The 22,283-nt window shown below is 42.4% G+C and overlaps 4 gene segments (V, D, J or C); all 4 read right to left on the reverse strand.

Moving 5' to 3' along the window:
• Window positions 1–170: 170 nt before the first annotated feature.
• On the reverse strand, window positions 171–795 carry LOC104865056. The segment is given in 2 exon segments: window positions 171–604; window positions 698–795. Coding segments are annotated over 2 exon segments (480 nt in total).
• A 7,085-nt stretch (window positions 796–7,880) lies between these two features.
• LOC104865055 lies at window positions 7,881–8,514 on the reverse strand. The segment is given in 2 exon segments: window positions 7,881–8,362; window positions 8,447–8,514. Coding segments are annotated over 2 exon segments (528 nt in total).
• Window positions 8,515–12,611: 4,097 nt separating this feature from the next.
• On the reverse strand, window positions 12,612–13,299 carry LOC104865054. The segment is given in 2 exon segments: window positions 12,612–13,096; window positions 13,190–13,299. Coding segments are annotated over 2 exon segments (585 nt in total).
• Window positions 13,300–13,686: 387 nt separating this feature from the next.
• On the reverse strand, window positions 13,687–21,858 carry LOC104865053. The segment is given in 4 exon segments: window positions 13,687–13,811; window positions 17,292–17,345; window positions 21,277–21,675; window positions 21,760–21,858. Coding segments are annotated over 4 exon segments (624 nt in total).
• Window positions 21,859–22,283: the final 425 nt, after the last annotated feature.

Below are 22,283 nucleotides of genomic sequence, written 5' to 3' on the forward strand. Positions count from 1 at the left end.
GCAAGTTAGATATATGAGGTGAAACTCCATACTTCAACAATATTAACGGAATGTTCACTTATCGTTGAATACTAAATTGCAGCTCATGCATTTCAAGGTTTGCTAAGGTCGTGTGATGTTAATACGGAAGGGAAACTCCAGGGGCCAACAGGAAGTCCCCCCCCACTCTGCTACCTCCTCTGCAACTGCTCCTGGGGCCCTGCCTGGTTCTCCATGGACCACAGTGACCCCTGCTGGACTAGAGCGCCCCTGCAGGGAGGTTTGTGTCTGGGCGCACACTGAGGTCCCCTCGCTGTGTCTCTTGCACAGTAATACACCGCCGTGTCCTCGGTTCTCAGGCTGCTCATTTCCAGATACAGCGTGTTCTTGCCATTGTCTCTGGAGATGGTGAATCGGCCCTTTACAGAGTCCGCGTAGTATGTGCTACCACCGTCATAATTGATGGCTGAGATCCACTCCAGCCCCTTCCCTGGAGCCTGGCGGACCCAGCCCATCCAGTAGCTACTGAAGGTGAATCCCGAAGCCAAACAGGAGAGTTTCAGGGACCCCCCAGGTGGCACCAAGCCTCCCCCAGACTCCACCAGCTGCTCCTCAGCCTGGACACCTGCAAACACAGAGACATCTTGCTCAGGAAACTGTCATACACGTCCACTGTTTACACTCACGCCCTCAGTATCTTTTGCTCTAAGTAATTTACCTTTCAAAATTACAAACAGGAAAACCCAACACATGGTAAGGTCCATGTTGCGCTGCCTGTGTTCAATCCTGATCACCAAGTGGTAGGAGGATCTGGGCACCCAGGGCTGGGCTCTCTGCAGAGCTGCAGGGTCAGGGCTGGTCTCTTTTTTAACAGCACAGCGAGGCCCTATTTGCATGACCTCCTGCTATATAGACCGCACTGGGGATGAATAACTCAGAGAGGGCAGTGCCCACATCCAGGGAGAGTGTGCTGGGACAGTTTGGTACCAATGAATTCATTTATCGTAATAGGAAAACGCATTATGAGATAATGTATTGACTTTGTCTCTTCATCTACTTTTATTTGTCATGTACACATAGCATCCATCTTTCTATTAAATTTTTGTGCTTGGAAAATTATGAAAGTAAAATTCAAGTAAAATTATGAAAATGTGGGACACAGTTTCCTCTTCTATAGCAGAGGTGATGCTCTGTAAATGTTCTCCATACTATCTGGTCCTAGGCTCTCCGAAGTTGTCAACGAACTGCTTCCTGTTCCAGGTCCTGGACAGAGAGGGGCACCTGGTGATGTGGCTGTTCCCCTCTTTCTTTGCTGAGCACAAGTGTGACTTTGCTGAGTTTTGCTGTTTGCTGAGATGAAACAGAGCCAGTGTTCATGTGGATGCCTGTCCGTGAATCTCTCATTTTCAACTGTCATAAACTCGCTCACTCTTTATCTATATTTAGAGATAGTTTATCCGTGACAGGTTCATCAGATAGAACACATAAACTGCCCAGCTATGAAGTGTGCACCTGAGAAGTATTAACACACAACGGCTCTTCCACAAGCACACACGGACAGAGCAGGGAACACACGTGTCATCCTGCAGTGTTTCCTGGGGCTCCTCTGCCATCCCTCCCTCCTGCTGCTTCCCTCCTGCATCCTATCTCCAGGCAGCTCATGACCTTCATGATGCTTTACACTATTTTTTCTATTTCAACATTTAAATAAAGAGCACACACCATCTAACTTGATTATGCTTAACTCAAATATTTGTTTAAAATCTCAACACATGTCTATGTGAGTCAGCATTCTTGGATGTTAATGCTGATTAATTTCCCAATGTATGCAAACAGAGCCATGGATACAGCTCAGTGGTCAGCTTGCCTACTGATTGTGAGGCCTTGATTTGCATTCCCAGTATGGAAAAGATACACAGAAAGTTAACAATCAGAGAGAAACAAGATGCAAAACATTTCAGTTTAAATCTTCAGTTGCTCTGTTAATGTTTAATCAAATGTTCTAAGCTTCTGCTTATTATAAAGTGAGCTACTCATCATCACACAAATACAGACACATGAAAAAGTTGGTCTCTTTTGTTACAACACAGACTACAACTATAATCAAAAAACTGGATTCATTGTAAATTAATAATGTTTTCAGTGCTCCAAAAAAATGAAGTTGCAAGGCAGTAAAAATATGGAACCTGGAAATTTTGAGGTTACACAAGAAAATAAGGGCAAGACTTATCTGCCTGGGGCTGAGGTCACCTTATTCCATGTAATAAGAAGATTAAGTTGGAAGCAACTCATTGATTACTAATGGCTGAGTGTGCTGAAGCCTGAGAGTGTGAGTTTAACACATACACAAACTGGGGAGGAGAGTGTTCTATTGCTGGTGTTGTAAAAACACCACACAAGGAGTACCTTACATCACATACAGGCATTTGTCATATTTGTGGACACAGAGTTTTACGAATAGGCAATGACAGATTTGGTTTCCCCAGGGGGATAGCTGTGTGCTCCCAGACCTTGTCTAGATTGTGCACCCTCAGGTCACAGGAGAAATGCACACTGTGTCCCTACATTGCAGGGAGGCAAAAAAAGTGATATGTTCATGACACAACAGTCCTGATCTCAACTAAGAATCAAGTAACCCTGGGAAATTTCCCAGAAAAGACACCATATATTATTGATATCCACCAGGGCACAGATGAGTTCCAATCTATAAACTCTGAGGGGCCTGTGCTTTCCAACCATAGTTTTCTATCCTGTCCTCCCACTCCCATGTCTTTATCTCTTACTAAAATCATCCTATTCCCTCATAACCACTCCAAAGTTTTAAATCTCTTTAGGACCCTTCTCAAAGCCTGATGTAAATGTTATCTAAATGAATTATGGGTGAGATTTTCCATGTGATTCTCCTTAATTTGTCATCATGAAATTAAACAAGTTGAGCGTTTCCCAACTACAGTGCTGAGCCTTTCAACGAATGGACAGTTCCAATCTAAAGAGCTGATACAAAGGAGCAACGAGTACCACTAATAAGCACAACCTCACTGGACCAATGTTTACCCTGAAGGATCCATAGTAACCCCCTTTGACTTCATGTGGGTGTGAATTTACATCACATTTCACATGGTTCTTTCAGCCCATCAACATGTTTTCAGAGCTCAGCTCCTACAAGAGTCCATGTGGGTGCGAGCTGGTGCCGGCAGTGTCCCACAGCAGGTTTCCATCCTGCTGGTTCTGCGGGCCAGGTGCCTTGTGGCCAATGGGGCAACAGTTTGCAAGGTCTACAAGACACTGCCCTTGGGCACCTCTCTTGGAGGTTCTCACCCCACACTTGTGCTGCCATTGCCTTTGTGGAGGGTCTCTGCAGCTTCTGCCTTCTGCAGAGGTTCCTGCCTGAGCCTGCAGATGTCCAGGTCCGCTTTAAGGTCAGATGGAGTCTTCCATGGCCACAGTGCTTGGACTTGGTAGACTTGCAGAGAGTTCATCTAATGCACACCATGGACATACATTGTCTGTGCACTCTGCTGTGTCAAACATGGAGGCCCACGTTGCGCTTGGACACACAGGAGCCACACGTGCTGTGTCTCAGGAATGTGGTCCCCAAATATATCTACCTGATATTTGAGGAAACCCTAGAAATGACAGCATGACCATCTATGGCTGTCATGACCTCAAGTCCGTGTATTCTAGGCTTGTGTGGGAGTGGAAGACTCTAAATACCATTGGAATCATTTTCTCTTTTCCTGTTCAGCAGCATTAGGCTTGTCTCAGTCTATGCCACTCTCCTTATCACAAGACTTCAGTGTTGGCCCTAAGAAATCTTTGCTCTCGTTATGACATGGCCAGGCTGGGACACTTCCAAATATTTAAATTTTCCTTTCCTTTTGAATTGATATTTCATTATATCCTGTTGCTGTTTACACTCATTCTATCATTAGAAATGAGGAAAATCTATTCTCAACCCTCAGCATGTACTTAGGAGATTTATCCCGCCATGTCTCACGGCTTCCTGGTAACTTCTGACATTCACCATACACCTGGACATAAACACCCTTTTTCCCCACTGGATGAAAAGATGTCTTTACCCTCACTTTCCAGTACACTTCTCCTCATTTCCATCTGAAGCCTCATCCAGATTTCTTTCATCAGCCTGATTCTGCCCACATGCTGATCCTGGGCACTGAACTATCACAGCTCTGCTCCACACGGCAATGTGTCCACTATGGATGGGCAGCTTGCATGGCCACGACTGCATGGAAAGAGCCTCGCCCTGAGTGCTGTCCTAGATTTGCTAATATCATAGGCACTGCATTGTCGATGTGCTTGCGGTGATTCTGGTGTAAATAAATGTACGGCTGTGCCTGACTTGCAAATCATGTCACATCCAAATGTCTTCTCTCCATAATGGATGATAATAAAAGTGACCATTATTGGTTTAATTACTGCTTTAAACACTGGTGCTTTGAGGGTACTCCTTCAGCTTATAACATCCTTTCTGTAATGCACTGTCCCATATTCCACTATCCAAAGTTGCCTGTTTTTATGGTAATTACTTTTTATTCTAAAATTTCCCGTTTCCTTTTAAAAATATTTAGTAATGAATTGAATGTTTTGTCCAACTTATATCCTGGTGACAATACACTCATGAAAAGATTCCAGGAAGAGGTCACATTGACGATTTGCCTGCAAAATAAATAAAAGTGATTAGGTTAATAGATGGGGAAAATCAGTGATGTTCATTGCTCTCCAGTCAGGAGCATCTCATTCCACTACAACAATAACTGTGAAGGACAAAAATAAAATGACTATTAAATAAACCATTTTATGTGAAAAGAAATAGTAGTCAGCCATAAAGAATGAGAAATTACTGTCACTCATAGGAAAATGGATGCGTATTGAGGTCACACTCTTAAGTGAAATATATAAGTCACACATGTGTAAATACCGAATAGTTTCTCTGGTGTGACAAACTATAATCGTACATAAGATCCTAATGCTATAAATTGACAATGTGAAATACACAGAAAAGGGCTAAAGGCATAGGGGAAGTGGGAAGGGTAGGGGAAGGAAATAAAGGAAAAGAAAAAAATATGAGAAAATGAAAAAATGGAAATAAAGTGTTTGTAAATAGGGAAGGGAGGAGGAGTGGAACGGAGGGCAGGGGTAACGGGAAAATGAGAACCAAGACCTGTCATGTAAAGGTCCAAGACCTCAGTTATGAATGTAAACGTACCATATACTTAAAATGTACCAATAAAATCAATGAGAAAAATTTTTTAAATTTTGATAGTCCCCTAAATCATGTGTTGGGAAATTTATCATGATCCTGATTAAACGACACAGTCTGACTATGATGCTGAGTTTGCTGCCAGGTCTTGTTGGTTTGACAATCCCATGGTAATTATTGATTGCACAATGTGAGAGCGAGGAGTCCGTCTCTGAGTGCTGATGCGGAGGCAGCATGAAGAATGTCTGGTGACTCTAGACAAGATCACTGAGGAAGGAAAATCTTCACAGGAAAAAGAATCTCCCTGGGATGAAGCCTTGCTATTTGGAAATGTATCCTTCAAAGGATTTCCTCCCCTAGTAAGTTTTAAGATAATGCCAGATTCCAAGGCTTTTAGGAAGACTGTAGCACACTTTTTTGAATTCAAATATCGTGGGGTCCCAGTTGAATTTTTGAAATGAAAACCCTTTGTGGTCTGTCACTGTGAGAACACACAACCTTCCATCATATCAGTAAACACAATGTTGTGGCCTCCAAGAACAAAGAAAATGTCATGGAATAAAAATGATCCATAAAGCCTCTGTGAAGAATAACGACACCAGTCATGATGCCTTTTCTCTGTGGGCAATGCTTCTGCAATCTTTCTTTTAAGGGTGATTTTTAATGTCAAAATCAAAGTGGTTGCAATAGTCTTCTGTTGCTGGAACACAATACCCAACATCCAAAAGTAAAAAGAGGAAAAGTGTGATTGGTCTGTGGTTTCAGGGCATTCAGTTGGTGCACAGTAAGCCAGGAGGGAAAATGGATGGATTATGAAATCATCATGCTGTTCAAGGAGTCAGACTCCTATGTGTAAATACTGCCTGGTTCTCTAATATGAGAAGGCAAAACAATACATAATTCAAAAAACAAATATGGAGACCGGTTAAGCTACAAAGAAGCGGAGTCCTCAGAGAGAGCCTTGGGCAAGGAGGTGATGGGCTGGGGAGGAAGGATAGCAAGATCATAGAAATGCAAAGACTCCGCACTAATTCAGCTAGTTGAGTTTCATTTTTATTTAATGAAAATGTATCTAATTTAAAAGAAAAAATACAGAAACATGGAAATAGGGCAGTTTATTGTCCATGGAAAGGACTTGAAAGAGTTGCAACTGGCAGAATTTTGCTGTGCAAACTGGGAATGTGTGCACCGATGGCTCATTTTTTTCTGCAATGAGATTATCTAAAAGCAACTGAGAAAATAATCCTAGTTTGGGATTTTGAAGTTGAAAGTGATTTTGCTGCTTATATGAATTTGCACAATGGAATCTGGAACATGCAGAGCCTGGATCAGAGCAGCATTTCTTTCAATGTTTGTCATTGTCTGAGCAATTACAAATATTTACCTACTGGATAATGAAATAGAACACATTAAGTCATACATTTAAGAGAGATTTCCTAAACAGAACCATAATTCTACAATAAGTAACACCAAGAATTAACAAACTGAGATCACATCAAATCAAAAAGCGTCTCCACACTGAATTAGCAGAGCGAAGAAACAACAGACACAATGGGGAATTTATTGCAAGCTATTCCTCAGAGAGAGGAATGATACCTAGACTGTATGAAAAGCTGAAAAACATCAGATCACCTAAAAGAAAAGACCCAGACAAGAAACAGGCAAGTAAATTGTACAGGTATCTCTCACAGGAAGGCATACATGTGGCCAATGCATATAGGAAAAGATATTAAACATTCCTGCCCCTTAGAGAAATTCAAACTAAAACAATGTTAAGATTCCATCTTTCACCAGACAGAACAACAATCATTAAAAAAATCTACTAGTAACACATTCTGCCGTGGCTGCAGGTAAAACAAGAGGCTCTTTCATTGTTGCTGGGAATGTAAACTGGTACAACCACTGTGTAACTCAGGACAGAAATTCCTTAAACAGCTCACAATCGAAATTCCATAAGACCCAGCTCTCTCTCTTCCAGATATCATCCCGAAAGAGCTAAGCACATTGTGCCGAAGCAAAATGTGCACACTGGTGTTTATAGCAGCACTATGCATAAGAGCTAATTTCTGGAAGCAGCTTGTATGCCCATCAACAGAGGATGCATGTGGTATCGAGATTTAATAGAATGTTACTCAGCTATGAAGAAGGACGGATTTGAGACATTGTAGGGAGATGGATGCACATGGAAAATATAATATTGTGTAAAATGAATCGGACACAAAAACTTAAGTACCGTATAGTACTTCTCATTTGAGTGAGGCAAAATATAAACATAAAGCATAGTTAAGAATGGCTAGGAGACAAGGCAATAGGCAGATCTCTTGCAAATGGGAAGGAGTCCAAGAGAACATAGATGAAAAAATAGGAGATAGGAACAAAAAAATTAGGATATGTATGTGTCATGTACATGAACCTAATAAATGAATATAAACTTTATATGTCATAAACATGAGATGAGTTCAATAATATCAACATGAATAAAAATGGAGAAATGAGATGGGGGGGTCAAGTTAATGATGAATAGGATACAGCGTTTTTAAAGGATCCAGCAGCATCATATACATGCAGCCAGTTCTGAAGTTGACTGTAAACTGGCTGTACTGCAAACATATACTCATAAAAAAGAAATTAAATTATTTAAAAATCCAAAGTCTATAGAAGCTTACACTGCAGAAGTTCTTTAGCAATGTTGGGGACAGGAAGAGAAAACCACAGACTCTAACAGCAAAGCAGACCCAGGATACTGCACCTGGTCCAGGGCCCAACAAGAGCTCAGTGTGTCCTGCCTGCCCCCTGTCTCCTGGGAGTCCCTGCAGGGAAGTTTGCGTCTGGGCTCACACTGATTTCCCATCACTGTGTCTCTTGCACAGTAATACACGGCTGTGTCCTCAGATCTCAGGCTGCTCAATGATAGTGAGACTTGGCTCTTGGAAGTGTCCCTGCCGATGCTCACTCGAGATTGAAGGGCTGAGTTATAAACTGTACCTCCACCACTCCATATCGCACCGATCCACTCCAGTCCCTTCCCTGGAGGCTGACGGACCCAGTGCACACCATAACTAGTTAAAGAGAATCCAGAGACTGTGCAGGTGAGGGACAGGGTCTCCGAAGGCTTCACCAGGCCAGGTCCTGACTCCTTCAGCTGCACCTGGGACAGGACACCTGGGGACAAGAAGCATCACCATCAATCAAACAAACCACACACCCTGCTCCCACCTCGCTCTCCTGAAATTCAGAGACACTCACAGCAGGGAGCCGCCATCAGGCAGAGGAGCAGCACCAAGGACTCCATGCTGTATGAAGGCTCCTGTGAAGGGAGACTGGGGTTGCTCAGCCAGGTCTGGCTTTTCATCCTGAGCCTGGGGTTGCTTTGCATGGAGGTGGCAGTGAGGGTATAAGAGGTGGACAGAGGACAGAGCATTCTGGTCCTTCCAAGGAGAGTGTTTTTCTTATGATGATCAATTGCATTGGGGAGAGGAACACCCCAAAGACACTTTTCTGTATCTTCTCTGGTATTCATACTTCAACACACAGAGAAAATGAGTTGGAGCAAATTTTTGTTCATTCTGAGCACAGTTTTCATTGGCAACTTTAACATGAATGTGTCCATGTCCAGAAAGCGTTCTTATGTGCTGAGTATATTTACTAAACCGTGCCTTTCCAGGGGAGAGTTTGTGCTGAGGCTGAGAATTGTGTATTTGCTGAGCTCTTGGTGGAGATAGAGAAAAATATTTAAGAACCTAACTATGCTTTCTGTCTTCTGGTGCCATCTCTGTCCATGTCTCCATGACTGCCTTTTAAAAACATATTGCTTCATCCTTGAGTGTAATCTTCAAAGACAACTTCTAGATCTTATTCCCTACATTCTCACAGTTAACTTATTTGGGGAATTTTCTTGGAGTTCATGTATCTCTGTCTCAGCCCATTCTTGGCTTTTTGTAATCAGAGATGTCTACTACTATCTGAAAATGCTGTGACCTCTCATGGACTACAGACGTTCTGATCTTCCCTCTTAGAACCTTTTCCCTGAAGATTCATGGTTTCATAATGACTCAAGTTTCTAAATGTGCAGCCTGAATAGAATGTTTAGAAAATCACCTCAGCAGCTCACCTTACACCAGTCAAGAGTGAGACAGGAGGAAGATGTAGGGACATACTCAAGGAGCAAGGGCATATGAGACTTTGTATCTGGCTTCATCCCCACCTGCCTCTCAGAGATGTTGAATGTGCTGGGATGAAGAGGGCCCTGCCCTGCTCACTCAGTGCAGCTCCTTCTGGCCCTGACCTTCAGATGGCCCCAGAGAACACCACAAATGGGACCACATTCTGTGTTGGAACATCCCGGTCCTTGTCTCAAAAACCAAGATAGAAGAAGGCCAATACTATCAATAATGTAAGTGAAATGTTCATCGATTTCTGATAAAAACATTCAAGGACAATTCCCAACTTGTCCACAAATTTTTACATCCGCTGCATTTTTTAAATGAGAGATCCAGATATGCGTGGAAGTGCAAATCTATAATCCCAGAAGTTAAGACTGTGAGGCAGCAGGATTTCTATGAGTTCAAAGCCAGCCAGTGCTACATAGTAAATCTAAGGCCATTCTAAATCACATAGTGAGACTCTGTCTCAAAAAATAACAAGAAAAACAAAAGCAAAGCTAGTGAGATCAGAGATTGTTAGATATTCTAGCAATGGAAAATATTCAAAATACTGGTCATGAGAAAGCCTCTTGTGAAAGACAGAATACAACCTGAGAAACAACAGTTTAGAACACTAAGGTAGCCTATCATAAATGAAATGATAAACATTCTATGTTTTAAAAATTAGAGTATAAAACATTCAAAGTCCATGGGCAGAGATTCTGTGAATTTCATCTGATCTCAATGATCATGAAAATCTAACCTGACAGGTCTTTTTTCTTGTATGTCCTTCAAATCTCCACACCAGAGCCCGGATGTACAGGTGTATCCGTGTTGTAGCCCATGTTTTCGGCTGGCATTATCCTTGCAAGTTTAAATTGGAGGCTTCAGCGTGTTTATTTTATATCCCTGTCCTATTACCGTGTCCTCCATGATGGTGACAGTGTGTGTGTTCCCTTCACACCTCATGCCCAGTGCATGTGCTATTACATCTTGGCTCCATTTCTTGTTACTACGTGCATGGCATAGTATAAATCTCTGAAGAAAATCTAGATTTCTATCATTCAAAATCTCACGGTGTTTTATTTTTTGTATACATGCAATTAAAAAATAACTGTACTCTCTATTGAAGGACCATAAGATGTTGGTGAAAAGACTGTGTACAGACTAAGATTTCACCATTGTGTTGTACCAGATTGTAGGGCTATGCTCAAAAGTTGGAGGATGGACTTTGTTAATGGAGTTCGTAGGTCAGCTTGTTGGTCCTCTGTGAGGATCATGTGTCTCCTTGTGGAGTTTTTAGGAATTGACCAACACTTGAGTGAATGAATTCTGAGAAGAGCAGGTTCCCCTCCATCGTGTGTGTGAGGTTCATTAACCAGGAGAGCCTGCACAGCCCAAACCACCGGTGTCACCAATCCGCAGGGATTCCCCAGCGGACAGCCTGCAACTGTGCCTGCACCTCCAGCTCCCTGGTCTCCACCTGCAGCCCACAGGGCAAAGCTGGGATTTTCCAGCCTCCATGGTCCTGTGAGCCAGTTCCCAAGGAAATGTCTCTTTCTGTGTGCTGTCGCTACGTGCCTGGTTTATCTCTGCTGCTCTGGAGAACCACATCCAATGTAGCCCTCTAGATAAGTCAGGGACAATTAGAGTAGTAACCCAGATTACTGAGTATTCCTTTATAGCAATAGCTGTAAAGGACATGTGCCATCTAAGTCATTGTGAATATTCAGTTTCTTCACACGTCTGTTTGAGTCCAGTGCGTTTATTCATTTTTCCATTTTTGAATTATTTACCAAGAGTTTTTGGTAGAGACATGGAACACATGTTCCATTTTTAATTTAGATTGTGTAATTTCATTTTTGTTATTAAAGAGAGGTAGAGGCCAAGCAGTTATGTTGATCTCTTCCTGGACATAGCCTTGTGTTTACTGAATTTTCCCCTTGGATTTATATTATTTCCTGTTATTGATTTTATATTCCACCTCCTCATTATTAAAGTAGAATCTTGGCATCATTCTGATCCATTCAATACATACAGAGATGTACAGGAGTGTGTGTGAGTGTGTTACCATCAGAAACCCAATATGGAGGAAGGAAGGGAGGGTAAGGGGAATAACAGGAATCAAGATGTGATAAGCACAAGCACCTACTTTCTAAAGTGGACGTAAATATTATGTACTGCAAACAAGTCTTAATACAAAACTTTAATGTGAAAAATTCATAACAAATAGCATATTAAATACATGATATTGAGTTGACAAATATCTCCGAAGTGGGAATAGGATCAAGAGACTGGGGGTCAACAAAAAGAACTAAAATGTTCGTGTGTGGGGATTGGGTGTGGAAATGAACTAATGTTCACTAAAAAATTTCTTCACAGAAAATTATAGCTGTAAGAACGATGTTAAGTATGGAAGCATATTTGATTGTTTTAGGAAAATTTGAGAATACATGTGTGATGCAAATACAGAATTAACTGAGACAAAAGTGAGACAGAATATAGAAAATGTATGAACACAGAATCATGAGAATCTTCTTAGAAAAATGAATGTTATTGTACTTGAACACTTTCCCTCATGTATTCTTCACCTTTTACTGATATATAGATTGAATCCTAGTGATGAGAGATGAGAAAGAAAGAGGAGAGAGACAGAGAGAGGGGGGATTTAGAGGGAGAAGTGTTACAGTCTGTTTTAAAATTGTTACAATTTCTGAAGTCCTAAGGAAAAGCGTAGGTCCAACCCCTGCTCCGCCCCCTCGGATAGGAAGAGCACAGCAAGGCCCCTGGACTCTGCCCTGAGTCCAGCCCAGTTTCTCTCTTCCCTCCTCCCTGAGCACGGGACTCCACAAGGTGCTGGGGCTGAGCCTGAGGACCAGACATCCTGCGGTGGCCAAGGATAGAAGAGAGAGCTGGGCGTTTTCAGACTCTGTCAATTGGGTTGGGAAGGACTTAATTCCTCAACCTGTATCATGTATTCTTGTATGAGTCAATTCCTCACACGTGAGAATAAATTAGCAGGTACAATTTTTTATGATGATGAGTTGACACTGAAAAGAAAATGCAGTTGACAAAGTTTCCAAGTTACTTGCGATCGTGTTTCCCAGTGTTTGAGGTCATCACACCAGGGACCAGGGTTTACCCATCAAGTGCAAGTTAGATATATGAGGTGAAACTCCATACTTCAATAAAAGTAACGGAATGTTCACTTATCCTTGGATACTTCATTGCAGCTCATGCATTTAAAGGTTTGCTCAGGTCGTGTGATGTTAATACGGAAGGGAAACCCCAGAGGCCAACAGGAAGCCCTCACCCCTCTGCTGCCTTCTCTGCACCTGCTGCTGGGGCCCTGCCTGGTTCTCCATGGACCACAGTGACCCCTGCTGGACTAGCGTGCCCCTGCAGGGAGGTTTTTGTCTAAGCTCACACTGAGGTCCCCTCACTGTGTCTGTTGCACAGTAGTACACGGCCGTGTCCTCGGTTCTCAGGCTGCGCATTTCCAGATACAGCGTATTCTTGCCGTTTTCTCTGGAAATGGTGAATCTGCCCTTTACGGAGTCCGCGTAGTATGTGCTACCACCGCTATTACTGATGTATGAGATCCATTCCAGCCCCTTCCCTGGAGCCTGGCGGACCCAGTTCATGGCATAGCCACTGAAGGTGAATCCCGAAGCCAAACAGGAGAGTTTCAGGGACCCCCCAGGTGCCACCAAGCCTCCCCCGGACTCCACCAGCTGCTCCTCAGCCTGGACACCTGGAAACACAGAGACATCTTGCTCAGGAAACTGTCACACACGCCCACTGTGTACACTCACGCCCTCAGTATCTTTTGCTCTATATAATTTACCTTTCAAAATTGCAAACAGGAAAACCCAACACATGGTAAGCTCCATGTTGCGCTGCCTGTGTTCAATCCTGATCACCAAGTGGGAGGAGGACCTGGGCATCCAGGGCTGGGCTCTCTGCAGAGCTGCAGGGACAGGGCTGGGCTGTTTTTTAACAGTACCGAGTGCCCTATTTGCATGACCTTCTGCTATATAGACAGCACTGGGGATGGATAACAGAGAGGGCAGTGCCCACATCCAGTGAGAGTGTGGTGGGACAGTTTGGTACCAATGAATTCATTTACGATAATAGGAAAACGCATTATGAGATAATGTATTGAATTTATCTTTCCATCTACTTTTATTTGTCATGTACACATAGCGTGCATCTTTCTATTAAATTTGTCTGCTTGGAAAATTATGAAAGTAAAATTCATGTAAAATTATGGAAGTGTGGGACACAGTTTCCTCTTCTATAGCAGAGCTGATGCGCTGTAAATGCTCTCCACACTATCAGGGCCTAGGCTCTCCGAAGTTGTGAACAAACTGCTTCCTGTTCCAGCTCCTGGACAGAGAGGGGCACCTGGTGATGTTCCTGTTCCCCTCTTTCAGTGCTGAGCACAAATGTGACTTTGCTGAGTTTTGCTGAGAGGAAACAGAGCCAGTGTTCATGTGGATGCCTGTCCATGAATCTCTCAGTTTCAACTGTCCTAAACTCGCTCACTCTTTATCTATATTTAGAGTTAGTTTACCGTGATAGCTTCATCGGATAGAACACGTAAACTGCCCAACTATGAAGTGTGCACCTGAGAAGTATTAACACACAAGGGCTCTTCCACAAGCACACACGGACAGAGCAGGGAACACACGTGTCATCCTGCAGTGTTTCCTGGGGCTCCTCTGCCATCCCTCCCTCCTGCTGCTTCCCTCCTGCATCCTATCTCCAGGCAGCTCATGACCTTCATGTTGTTTACACTAATTTTCGTATTTCAACATTTTCGTAAAGAGCACACTCCATCAAACTTGATCATCTTTAACTCAAATATTTGTTTAAAATACCAACACATGTCTATGTGAGTTAGCATTCTTGGATATTAATGCTGATTAATTTCCCAATGTATGCAAATAGAGCCATGGATACAGCTCAATGGTGGCCTTGCCTACTGATTGTGAGGCCTTGATTTTCATTCCCAGTATGGGAAAAATACACAGAATGTTAACAATCAGAGAGAAACAAGATGCAAAACATTTCAGTTTAAATCTTCAGTTGCTCTGCTAATGTTTAATCAAATATTCTAAGCTTCTGCTTATTGTAAAGCGAACTACTCTTCATCACACAAACGCACACACATGAAAAAGTTGGTGTCTTCTTTTTACAACACAGAGTACAACTATAACAAAAAAACTGGATTAAATGTAAATTACTAATATTTTCAGCACACCGAAAGAATGAAGTTGCAAGGCAATAAAAATATGGAACCTAGAAATTTTGAGGTTACACAAGAAAATAAGGGATAGACTTATCTGCCTGGGGCTGAGGTCACCCTATGCCATGTAATAAGAAGATTAAGTTGTTAGTGACTTACAGATTACTAAAGGCTGAGTGTGCTGAAACATGAGAGTGTGAATTTCACACATATACAATCTTGGGAGGAATGTGTTCTATTACACCTGCTCAAAAAATACCACGCAAGGTACACTTTACATAAAATACAGGCATTTTTTGTATTTGTGGACACAGAGTTTTATGAACAGGCAATGACAGATTTGGTTTCCCCAGGGGGATAGCTGTGTGCTCCCAGACCTTGTCTAGATTGTGCACCCTCAGGTCACAGGAGAAATGCACACTGTGTCCCTACATTGCAGGGAGGGAAAAAAAAGTGATATGCTCATGATACGACAGTCCTGATTTCAACTAAGAATCAAGTATCCCTGGGAAATTTCCCAGAAAAGACACCATGTATTATTGATATCCACCAGGGCACAGATGAGTTCCAATCTATAAACTCTGAGGGGCCCGTGGTTTCCAACCATAGTTTTCTATCCCGTCCTCCCACTCCCATGTCTTTATCTCTTACTAACATCATCCTATTCCCTCATAACCACTCCAAAGTTTTAAATCTCTTTAGGACCCTTCTCAAAGCCTGATGTAAATGCCATCTAAATGAATTATGGGTGAGATTTTTCATGTGATTCTCCCTAATTTGTCATCATGAAATTAAACAAGTTGAGTGTTTCCCAACTATAGTGCTGAGCCTTCCAAGGCATGGACAGTTGCAAGCTAAAGAGCTGATACAAAGGAGTAAGGAGAAACAATAATAAGCACAACCTGACTGGACCAATGTTTACCCCTTAATGATCCATAGTAATCCCCTTTGACTTCATGTCAGTGTGAATTTACGTCTCATTTCACATGGTCCTTTCAGCCCATCAACATGTTTTCAGAGCTCTGCTCCTACAAGAGTCCACACGGGTGCAAGCAGGTGCCGGCAGTGTCCCATAGCAGGTTTCCATCCTCATGGTTCTGCGGGCCAGGTGCCTTGTGTCCAACACGGCAACAGTTTGCAAGGTCTATAAGGCACTGCTCTTGGGCACCTCTCTTGGAGGCTCTCTACCCACTCTTTTGCTGCCATTGCCTTTGTGGAGGGTCTCTGCAGCTTCTGCCTTCTGCAGAGGTTCCTACCTGAGCCTGCACATGTTCAGGTCTGCTTTGAGGTCAGATGGAGGCTTCCATGGCCACAGTGCTTGGACTTGGTACACTTGCAGAGAGTTCATCTAATGCACACTATGGACATACATGGTCTGTGCAATCTACAGATGGACTTTGGATATTTAACTGGTAAAATTATTGATATGTGAATTACTTCAGTAGATTTGAAACGCAAATGAGTCACAGGAGGATGAAGACTAAGGAGGACCTAGGATCGCAGCTGGTCTGAGTGTAGCTGCTCCGTACTAGGACCCTGGAAGGGCCAGATTTTGAATCTCTTGATCACAGGTTTCCTCCGCAGCCTCCGAAGGGACTGAACATCCCTGGACTATAAAGAGTGTGGTGTGTGGGCCCTGATCACCCCGAAGGGAGATTTGTGCCTGTGCTCACACTGACTTGTCCTCACTCTAGATTTCGACTTTTATTTACCCTTTAACAGCTTCCACAGACCCGGGCCAGGATCTGGGCCAGATGAACACAGCAGAGTCATTCTCACACAAGTTATCCTGAGCTCTGCACAACTGAGGATATGTTCTCCTATCCAAGCAACAGCAACAACAAAACCTTGTCTGAGACGTCGAGGTAAGGGTAGAGCCATGCAATGGAAGTATCAGGGACAAGTGTGATATTGAGAAGGACCAGATCCTGACAGGAAATATCCTTTTGCCTCGTTTTATTAATTTTTTAAATTTTATGACTACATATTGAAGTTCATGCACTTTATAATCATCTCGGGGAATGGTTCCATGCACACACTACAGCTTGTTTCCTTTTCTAAATCCCCTTCTGCTTTCCTCCCCCTCTATTCGCCCTCCTCCAATTTCACTGTTCCATTTTTCATTCTTGTTGCCATTTTTAATTTTCCTTAGCTCATCCTATGGCATATAATGTTCACATTAATTGAAATTACAATGTTCTTAAACATGACATAACTTTATTCTACTTATGTCCCTTTCCCCTCCTCCTGGCCCCTTGCCCTTGGACCACTTCCTTATTGAAGAGACCCAGCCCCTTGTCCTCTTCTCTCTACCCTTTATTATTCCCTTCGATGGTACAGTACTCTCAATGTACTGTGTGTCTTGAGCTTCCCCTGCCTGGTGTGTGCACCCCTGTGGGGATGTTCATGTCGGTGCTCGCACTGAGTTCCCCTAACTCTGTCTCTTGCACAGTAATACACGGCCGTGTCCTTGGTTCTCAGGCTGGTCATTTTCTCAAATAGCATGTTCTTACCTTTGTCTCTAGAGACAGTGAATCGGACCTTCACAGAGTCCACTTACTACGTGCTACCACAATCACAATTAATGTCTATGTCCCACTCCTGCCCCTTTCTCGGAGCCTGGCAGACCCAGCTCATGCGGTAATTTCGGAAGGTGAATCCTGAGGCCGCACAGGAGAGTTTCAGGCAAGGGACCCACCAGGGTGCACCAAGCCTCCCCTGGACTCCACCAACTGCACCTCACACGGGACACCTGTAAACACAGAAGAATTTTGCTTATGAAGCTGTAAAATATGTTCACTGTTTATTCCACTCATGTCCACTCACACTCAGTATCTCTTGTTCTCCATAAGTCACCTTTTGAAACAGCAAACCCAGCCCAGTGCCAGCTGCAGGGTGAGCTGTCTGTTCTCAAGCCTATTCACCAAGTGGGAACAGCTGGGCATCCAGGGCTGGGCTCCTCTGCAGAGCCGCAGGGTCAGGGCACGGCTGGTTTTCTTCAGCAGTGGGAGGCCCTATTAACATGGCCTCCTGCTGTAAAGTAGGTCCAGGGCTTGGCTGTCTCAGAGACTGTAGTGATCACAGCACATGTGAATGTGCTGGTGGACACTCTGAGGCATCGACAGCATTAAGGACATGATAATCCCTTCCTGCTTGTGTTGAAATTAACATTTGACAGTTGACGTAAGGTTTCCACATGATAATGAGTTATAGATTCAGTTAATTTTCTACATTATTCTGATGAGCAGGAAAAGCCAGAGGAATAGAATCTCTATACAATATTTTTAAGAGCTTTTTATCTGATTAATCAAGCCCTTGGGCCTACAATCCTTACAACTCAATCACAACAACTCCCTGAACTATTCTAAATCACAGTCCAAATGCTTGGTGATGCTTAGCACACCAACTCTTTTAATGAGAGTACATGGCATGATTTTTCTGCATTCTCGTTCTTTTGTCAATCTGTGTAGGGAGCAGGATTCTTTGCAGTATATTCTTATGATTCTGAAATATTTTATGTCAGTCAACTTGGTATTATAATTTATAAATTTTTTAGTTTTGAGTTGTTATCCTTTATTGATGTGTAGTTGAAATCTATTTGAACCAAAATATAGAATTTGTTGAATATTGTTTTAACCTTCACAATTGTCTCGCTATATATGCAATCCATTTCTTCAAATCTTCTAGCTCTCCGAAATTTCCTGTTTTTGTAATTTCCCAAGCAGATATTGTGGTACTGAAATGACTTTGTATCACTTTTCTCCTGTGGGCCGAGCCTGGAGATGGTCCTTCTCCTCCTCCCTACTCCCTTTCTCCTCGCTGCCCACTTCTCCTCCATAGATTAGAGAGTCTGTTGGACTAATGCTGTAGACCCTGGATGGCACAGCCCCAGGAGACAGTCGCACTGCGTAACCTCCCCTGTTCCCTGCTACCTTCCTGCCCATGCCCCTCATGAAACAACTGCAGTAATTCCCCCAGGTCAGGGAGGCCACGTAGCACTATTTGCCCTCCTTCTCTTCCTGCTTCCCTTCCACCATAAAGAGCGCAGAACTCCAGGTGGCCTTTAGATCCTGACAAGCTATGGTTCCACCTGGTCCCAAGCTTCAAGAAGAGTTGTGGTTTCTTTGTTCCTCTTCATCTCCCACTGTTCTCCCCAGCTTTCAGACCCTATGCGGTGCAGATCATAGCAGTTTTCATTATTTAAATTTTATAAAATTAGAAGGACTTCATATATAGGCTCTTTCTTACTGAACTGGGCATGGATATTTGTAAACTTACCCATGTTTTTCGTAGTACACAGTACATGTACGAAGGACTTCATATATAGGCTCTTTCTTACTGAACTGGGCATGGATATTTGTAAACTTACCCATGTTTTTCGTAGTACACAGTACATGTACTGAAATTTAAAAGAATGTTGTCTAATTAATGAATTTTCCAGCCTTTGCTTATTATCTTCATTCTCAAAGACACAGGCACCTGGGAAATATGTGCTTCATACAGCATCAATCCCACATATTTGTTAGAGATCCTGCCAATTACTATATTCTTGCTGGTAATTCAGGTAATTTGTCTGTCTCAGATAACATGCCTGTGTCAAATTTACCACAATGTTTGCAGTAGATAAGGGTGAACGTTATTCCCGTTTTATGAATGGGTCATCCTCCAATTTATTAAAGAGGATGGGAGCTTACATCAGGGCATCGAGGAGGAGCCCTTTGTAAGGTGGAGATAATGAAGCAGGGAACTGATTGCGGATCAGAATGGCTAATGACAGGTGACTGCACTTTACTTTATTTGTAAAACTTAAAACAGTTATTTCCTCTCAGGTACACTAGAATCTCTTGTTTGATGGAAAATCTCATCTGTTTTGGTACCTACATGTTCCATAAAGTTTAAATATGTTTAGGTTATGTTTAGAACAATTATTATTTTGTTTTTGGTTTATCTTCCTCTGTAGAGATGCAGGACTCAGCAGGAAATAATGGTCTTCTATAAGTTTTGCTTTATTCTTCCACTTCTGGTCAGCATTTCATGTGGATAAGAGCTTGACCAACCTGAGGCCATTAGCACTACATCTATTTACTTCGCTTCTGGGTGGAGGTCTTAACATCTCTCAGAAGATATTCAAATGACCAATAAGTATGTGAAAATATATTCAATACTTTGTCCATTAGAGAAATTTAAATTAAAACAATGCTGAGCCCTTTTAGCATGTTGTCCTGCTATATGGAGAGCACTGAGGGTGAGAAGCAGGAAAGATTTAAAACCCAGATTAGATGTGAGTTTGCAGGTCAGGTCTGGTGAAAATAACATTTGGATAAAATAAGAACTTTACATAGCTATGTTATGATGTTGACTTAAAATTCATAATCTTAATTTTTCACACACTCAAACAGCACATGACACAGGTGTCAGTGTTTACTTCAATGCACAAATGTGGAACTTCTCACAGAAGCGCAAGTGAGTTATTCAGTGTGATCACAAGTTCATACCTGGAACAAATCTACATGATGAAGTTCTTCCTCAGTACCTCCAGGAGAGAGGTGGATATGCATAGTGAGATTCACAGGGCCTCCCTGTGTTAAAAATATGCTCTGATTTTTCTTTTTTTTTTTTCATTTTTGTTGAGTGTATTGGTACAATCTAGGTATACAATACAGTTACATTCATCTTTGGGATCCAGTATCTTGACATGATAGGTCTTGATTCTCACTTTTCTCCCTTGGCCCTGCTCTCCCTTCACCCCCTTCTCCCCTCCCTATTTACAAACACTTTATTTCCATTTTTTCAGTTTCTCACATTTTTTTCCTCTCCCTTATTTCCTTTCCACCACCCTATCCACTTTCCCTACACCTTTAGCCCTTTAATTCCTATTTCACATTATTAATTATCTCATTAGGATCCTGTGTACTATTATAGTTTTTCACATCAAAGAAATGATTGGGTATTTCAGTTAAAGAAATCTCTGTATGAACATTAAAAATAGGGAATCCAAAAATAAAACTAAAAAGGAAAGTAAAAGCGAAAAAGCAATGATGTAAGATTAAAATAATCATTAATTCTGAAGATGAAAATTGTCCCTTAATATATTTAAATTGCATCTTGCTCTTGTAGTCTTATCTTATTCTTTTTTCATTATTTAGAGAATACATTATGACTTTCTGTAATCAAAACCACCTAGATAGGACCTTACATATTTAATACTATGTGTTTCCCCTTTACAAATGGAAAAAAAATTTAAAAATGAAAATAAAAAACTTAACATTTCTAGACCAATATGGGTGTCCATTCCTGTACAGTATCAGCTCAACACAGTAAATTCGGATGACTTTTTCCAAAGTTGACAGCACAGTTAAAGTTTCCCGAAATTCAATATATATATATATATAGTAGCAGTATGTTATGCATCGATAGCAGCTACTCCACCCAAAAAGTAATGAGTCCATGAAGTCAGTTGAGTTGTAGTCAATGGTTTCATGGAAATACTTTACTGTGCAATCCATTATGACATAGATGGGGGAAAAATAAGCCTGAATCATGTAAACATAATACTGAGTGACAAGACACATAAAAGATCCTTAAAATCTCTCTTCCTGTGGCCACTGATGGAGATGTTACTCATTCGGAAAGAAAACCCTCCAAACTAACTCTCCATACTTGCTAGGAAATTGGTTCCTTACAACAATGTGTGTTGAGCGCCCTCTGCTGGTCCCGAGTGCCCCTACGGGGAGGTTTCTGTCTGAGCTCCCACTTGTACCAAATCGCTGTGTCTCTTGTGCAGAAATATATGGCTGTGTCTTCTGCACTGGCAGAGTTCAGCTGCAGAGAGAACTCGTTCTTGTCTGTGTTTCTGGAGATGGAGATGCGGCTCTTGAGGGATGGGTTGTAGTTAGTGCCACCATTGCTATTTATGTACCCCATCCACTCCAGGCCCTTTCCTTGGGGCTGACGGATCCAATTCCAACTGTAACCACCGGTTGTGATGGAGAATCCAGTGACCGTGCAGGTGAGGGACAGGGTCTCTGTGGGCTTCACCAGGCCAGGCCTTGACTCCTGCAGCTGCACCTGAGACAAAACACCTGGAGACAAGTGAAAACCATCCTGTCAGTCACCTGCTTTCCTCACCTTCCCATGGACCCCTGTCTCACACTGAGGACACTCACCATGGGGACCTGTCACCAGGCACAGGAGAACACCCAGCAGTCTCATCTTGTGGACCACACCTGCCTTCCCCAGAGGTCTCAGCCCTTTGTGCGGATGGAGCTGTGAGCTCCCACACCCTGAGAGGGGAATTTGAACCTAGAGATGGAGGAAAAATTTGCATGCATGTGCTCACTGACTATATGAAGGGGAGCCTGAGGTCAGACTCTATTTGCTTCTTTTGTACCATTAAGAGGAATCTCCTCTCCTGAACTCAAGTTGAATTTAAGGTTGTGCTGAGTGGGAAGTTGATTTCAGAGGAATGGTGAGAGCAAGGCAGTGATGATCTCATTTTCCTGATCCCAGGTCAGGCATGTGACACCATACCTGGCTCTAAACTTATTTTTTGTTTCTGAAAGAAAAAAGCACCAGTATTCATATGCACGTCAGTTAGTGAGTTTCTCATTTTCCCTGTCAATATCTATGATTGTATATAATGTAGATATAAGAAAAGTATATAGTGTAGACATAAGAAAAAAGTGGTTGC

Source organism: Fukomys damarensis, unplaced genomic scaffold (genome assembly GCF_012274545.1).
Source record: "Fukomys damarensis isolate Sample0158 unplaced genomic scaffold, DMR_v1.0_HiC HiC_scaffold_25, whole genome shotgun sequence".
NCBI classification, from domain to species: Eukaryota; Metazoa; Chordata; class Mammalia; order Rodentia; family Bathyergidae; genus Fukomys; species Fukomys damarensis.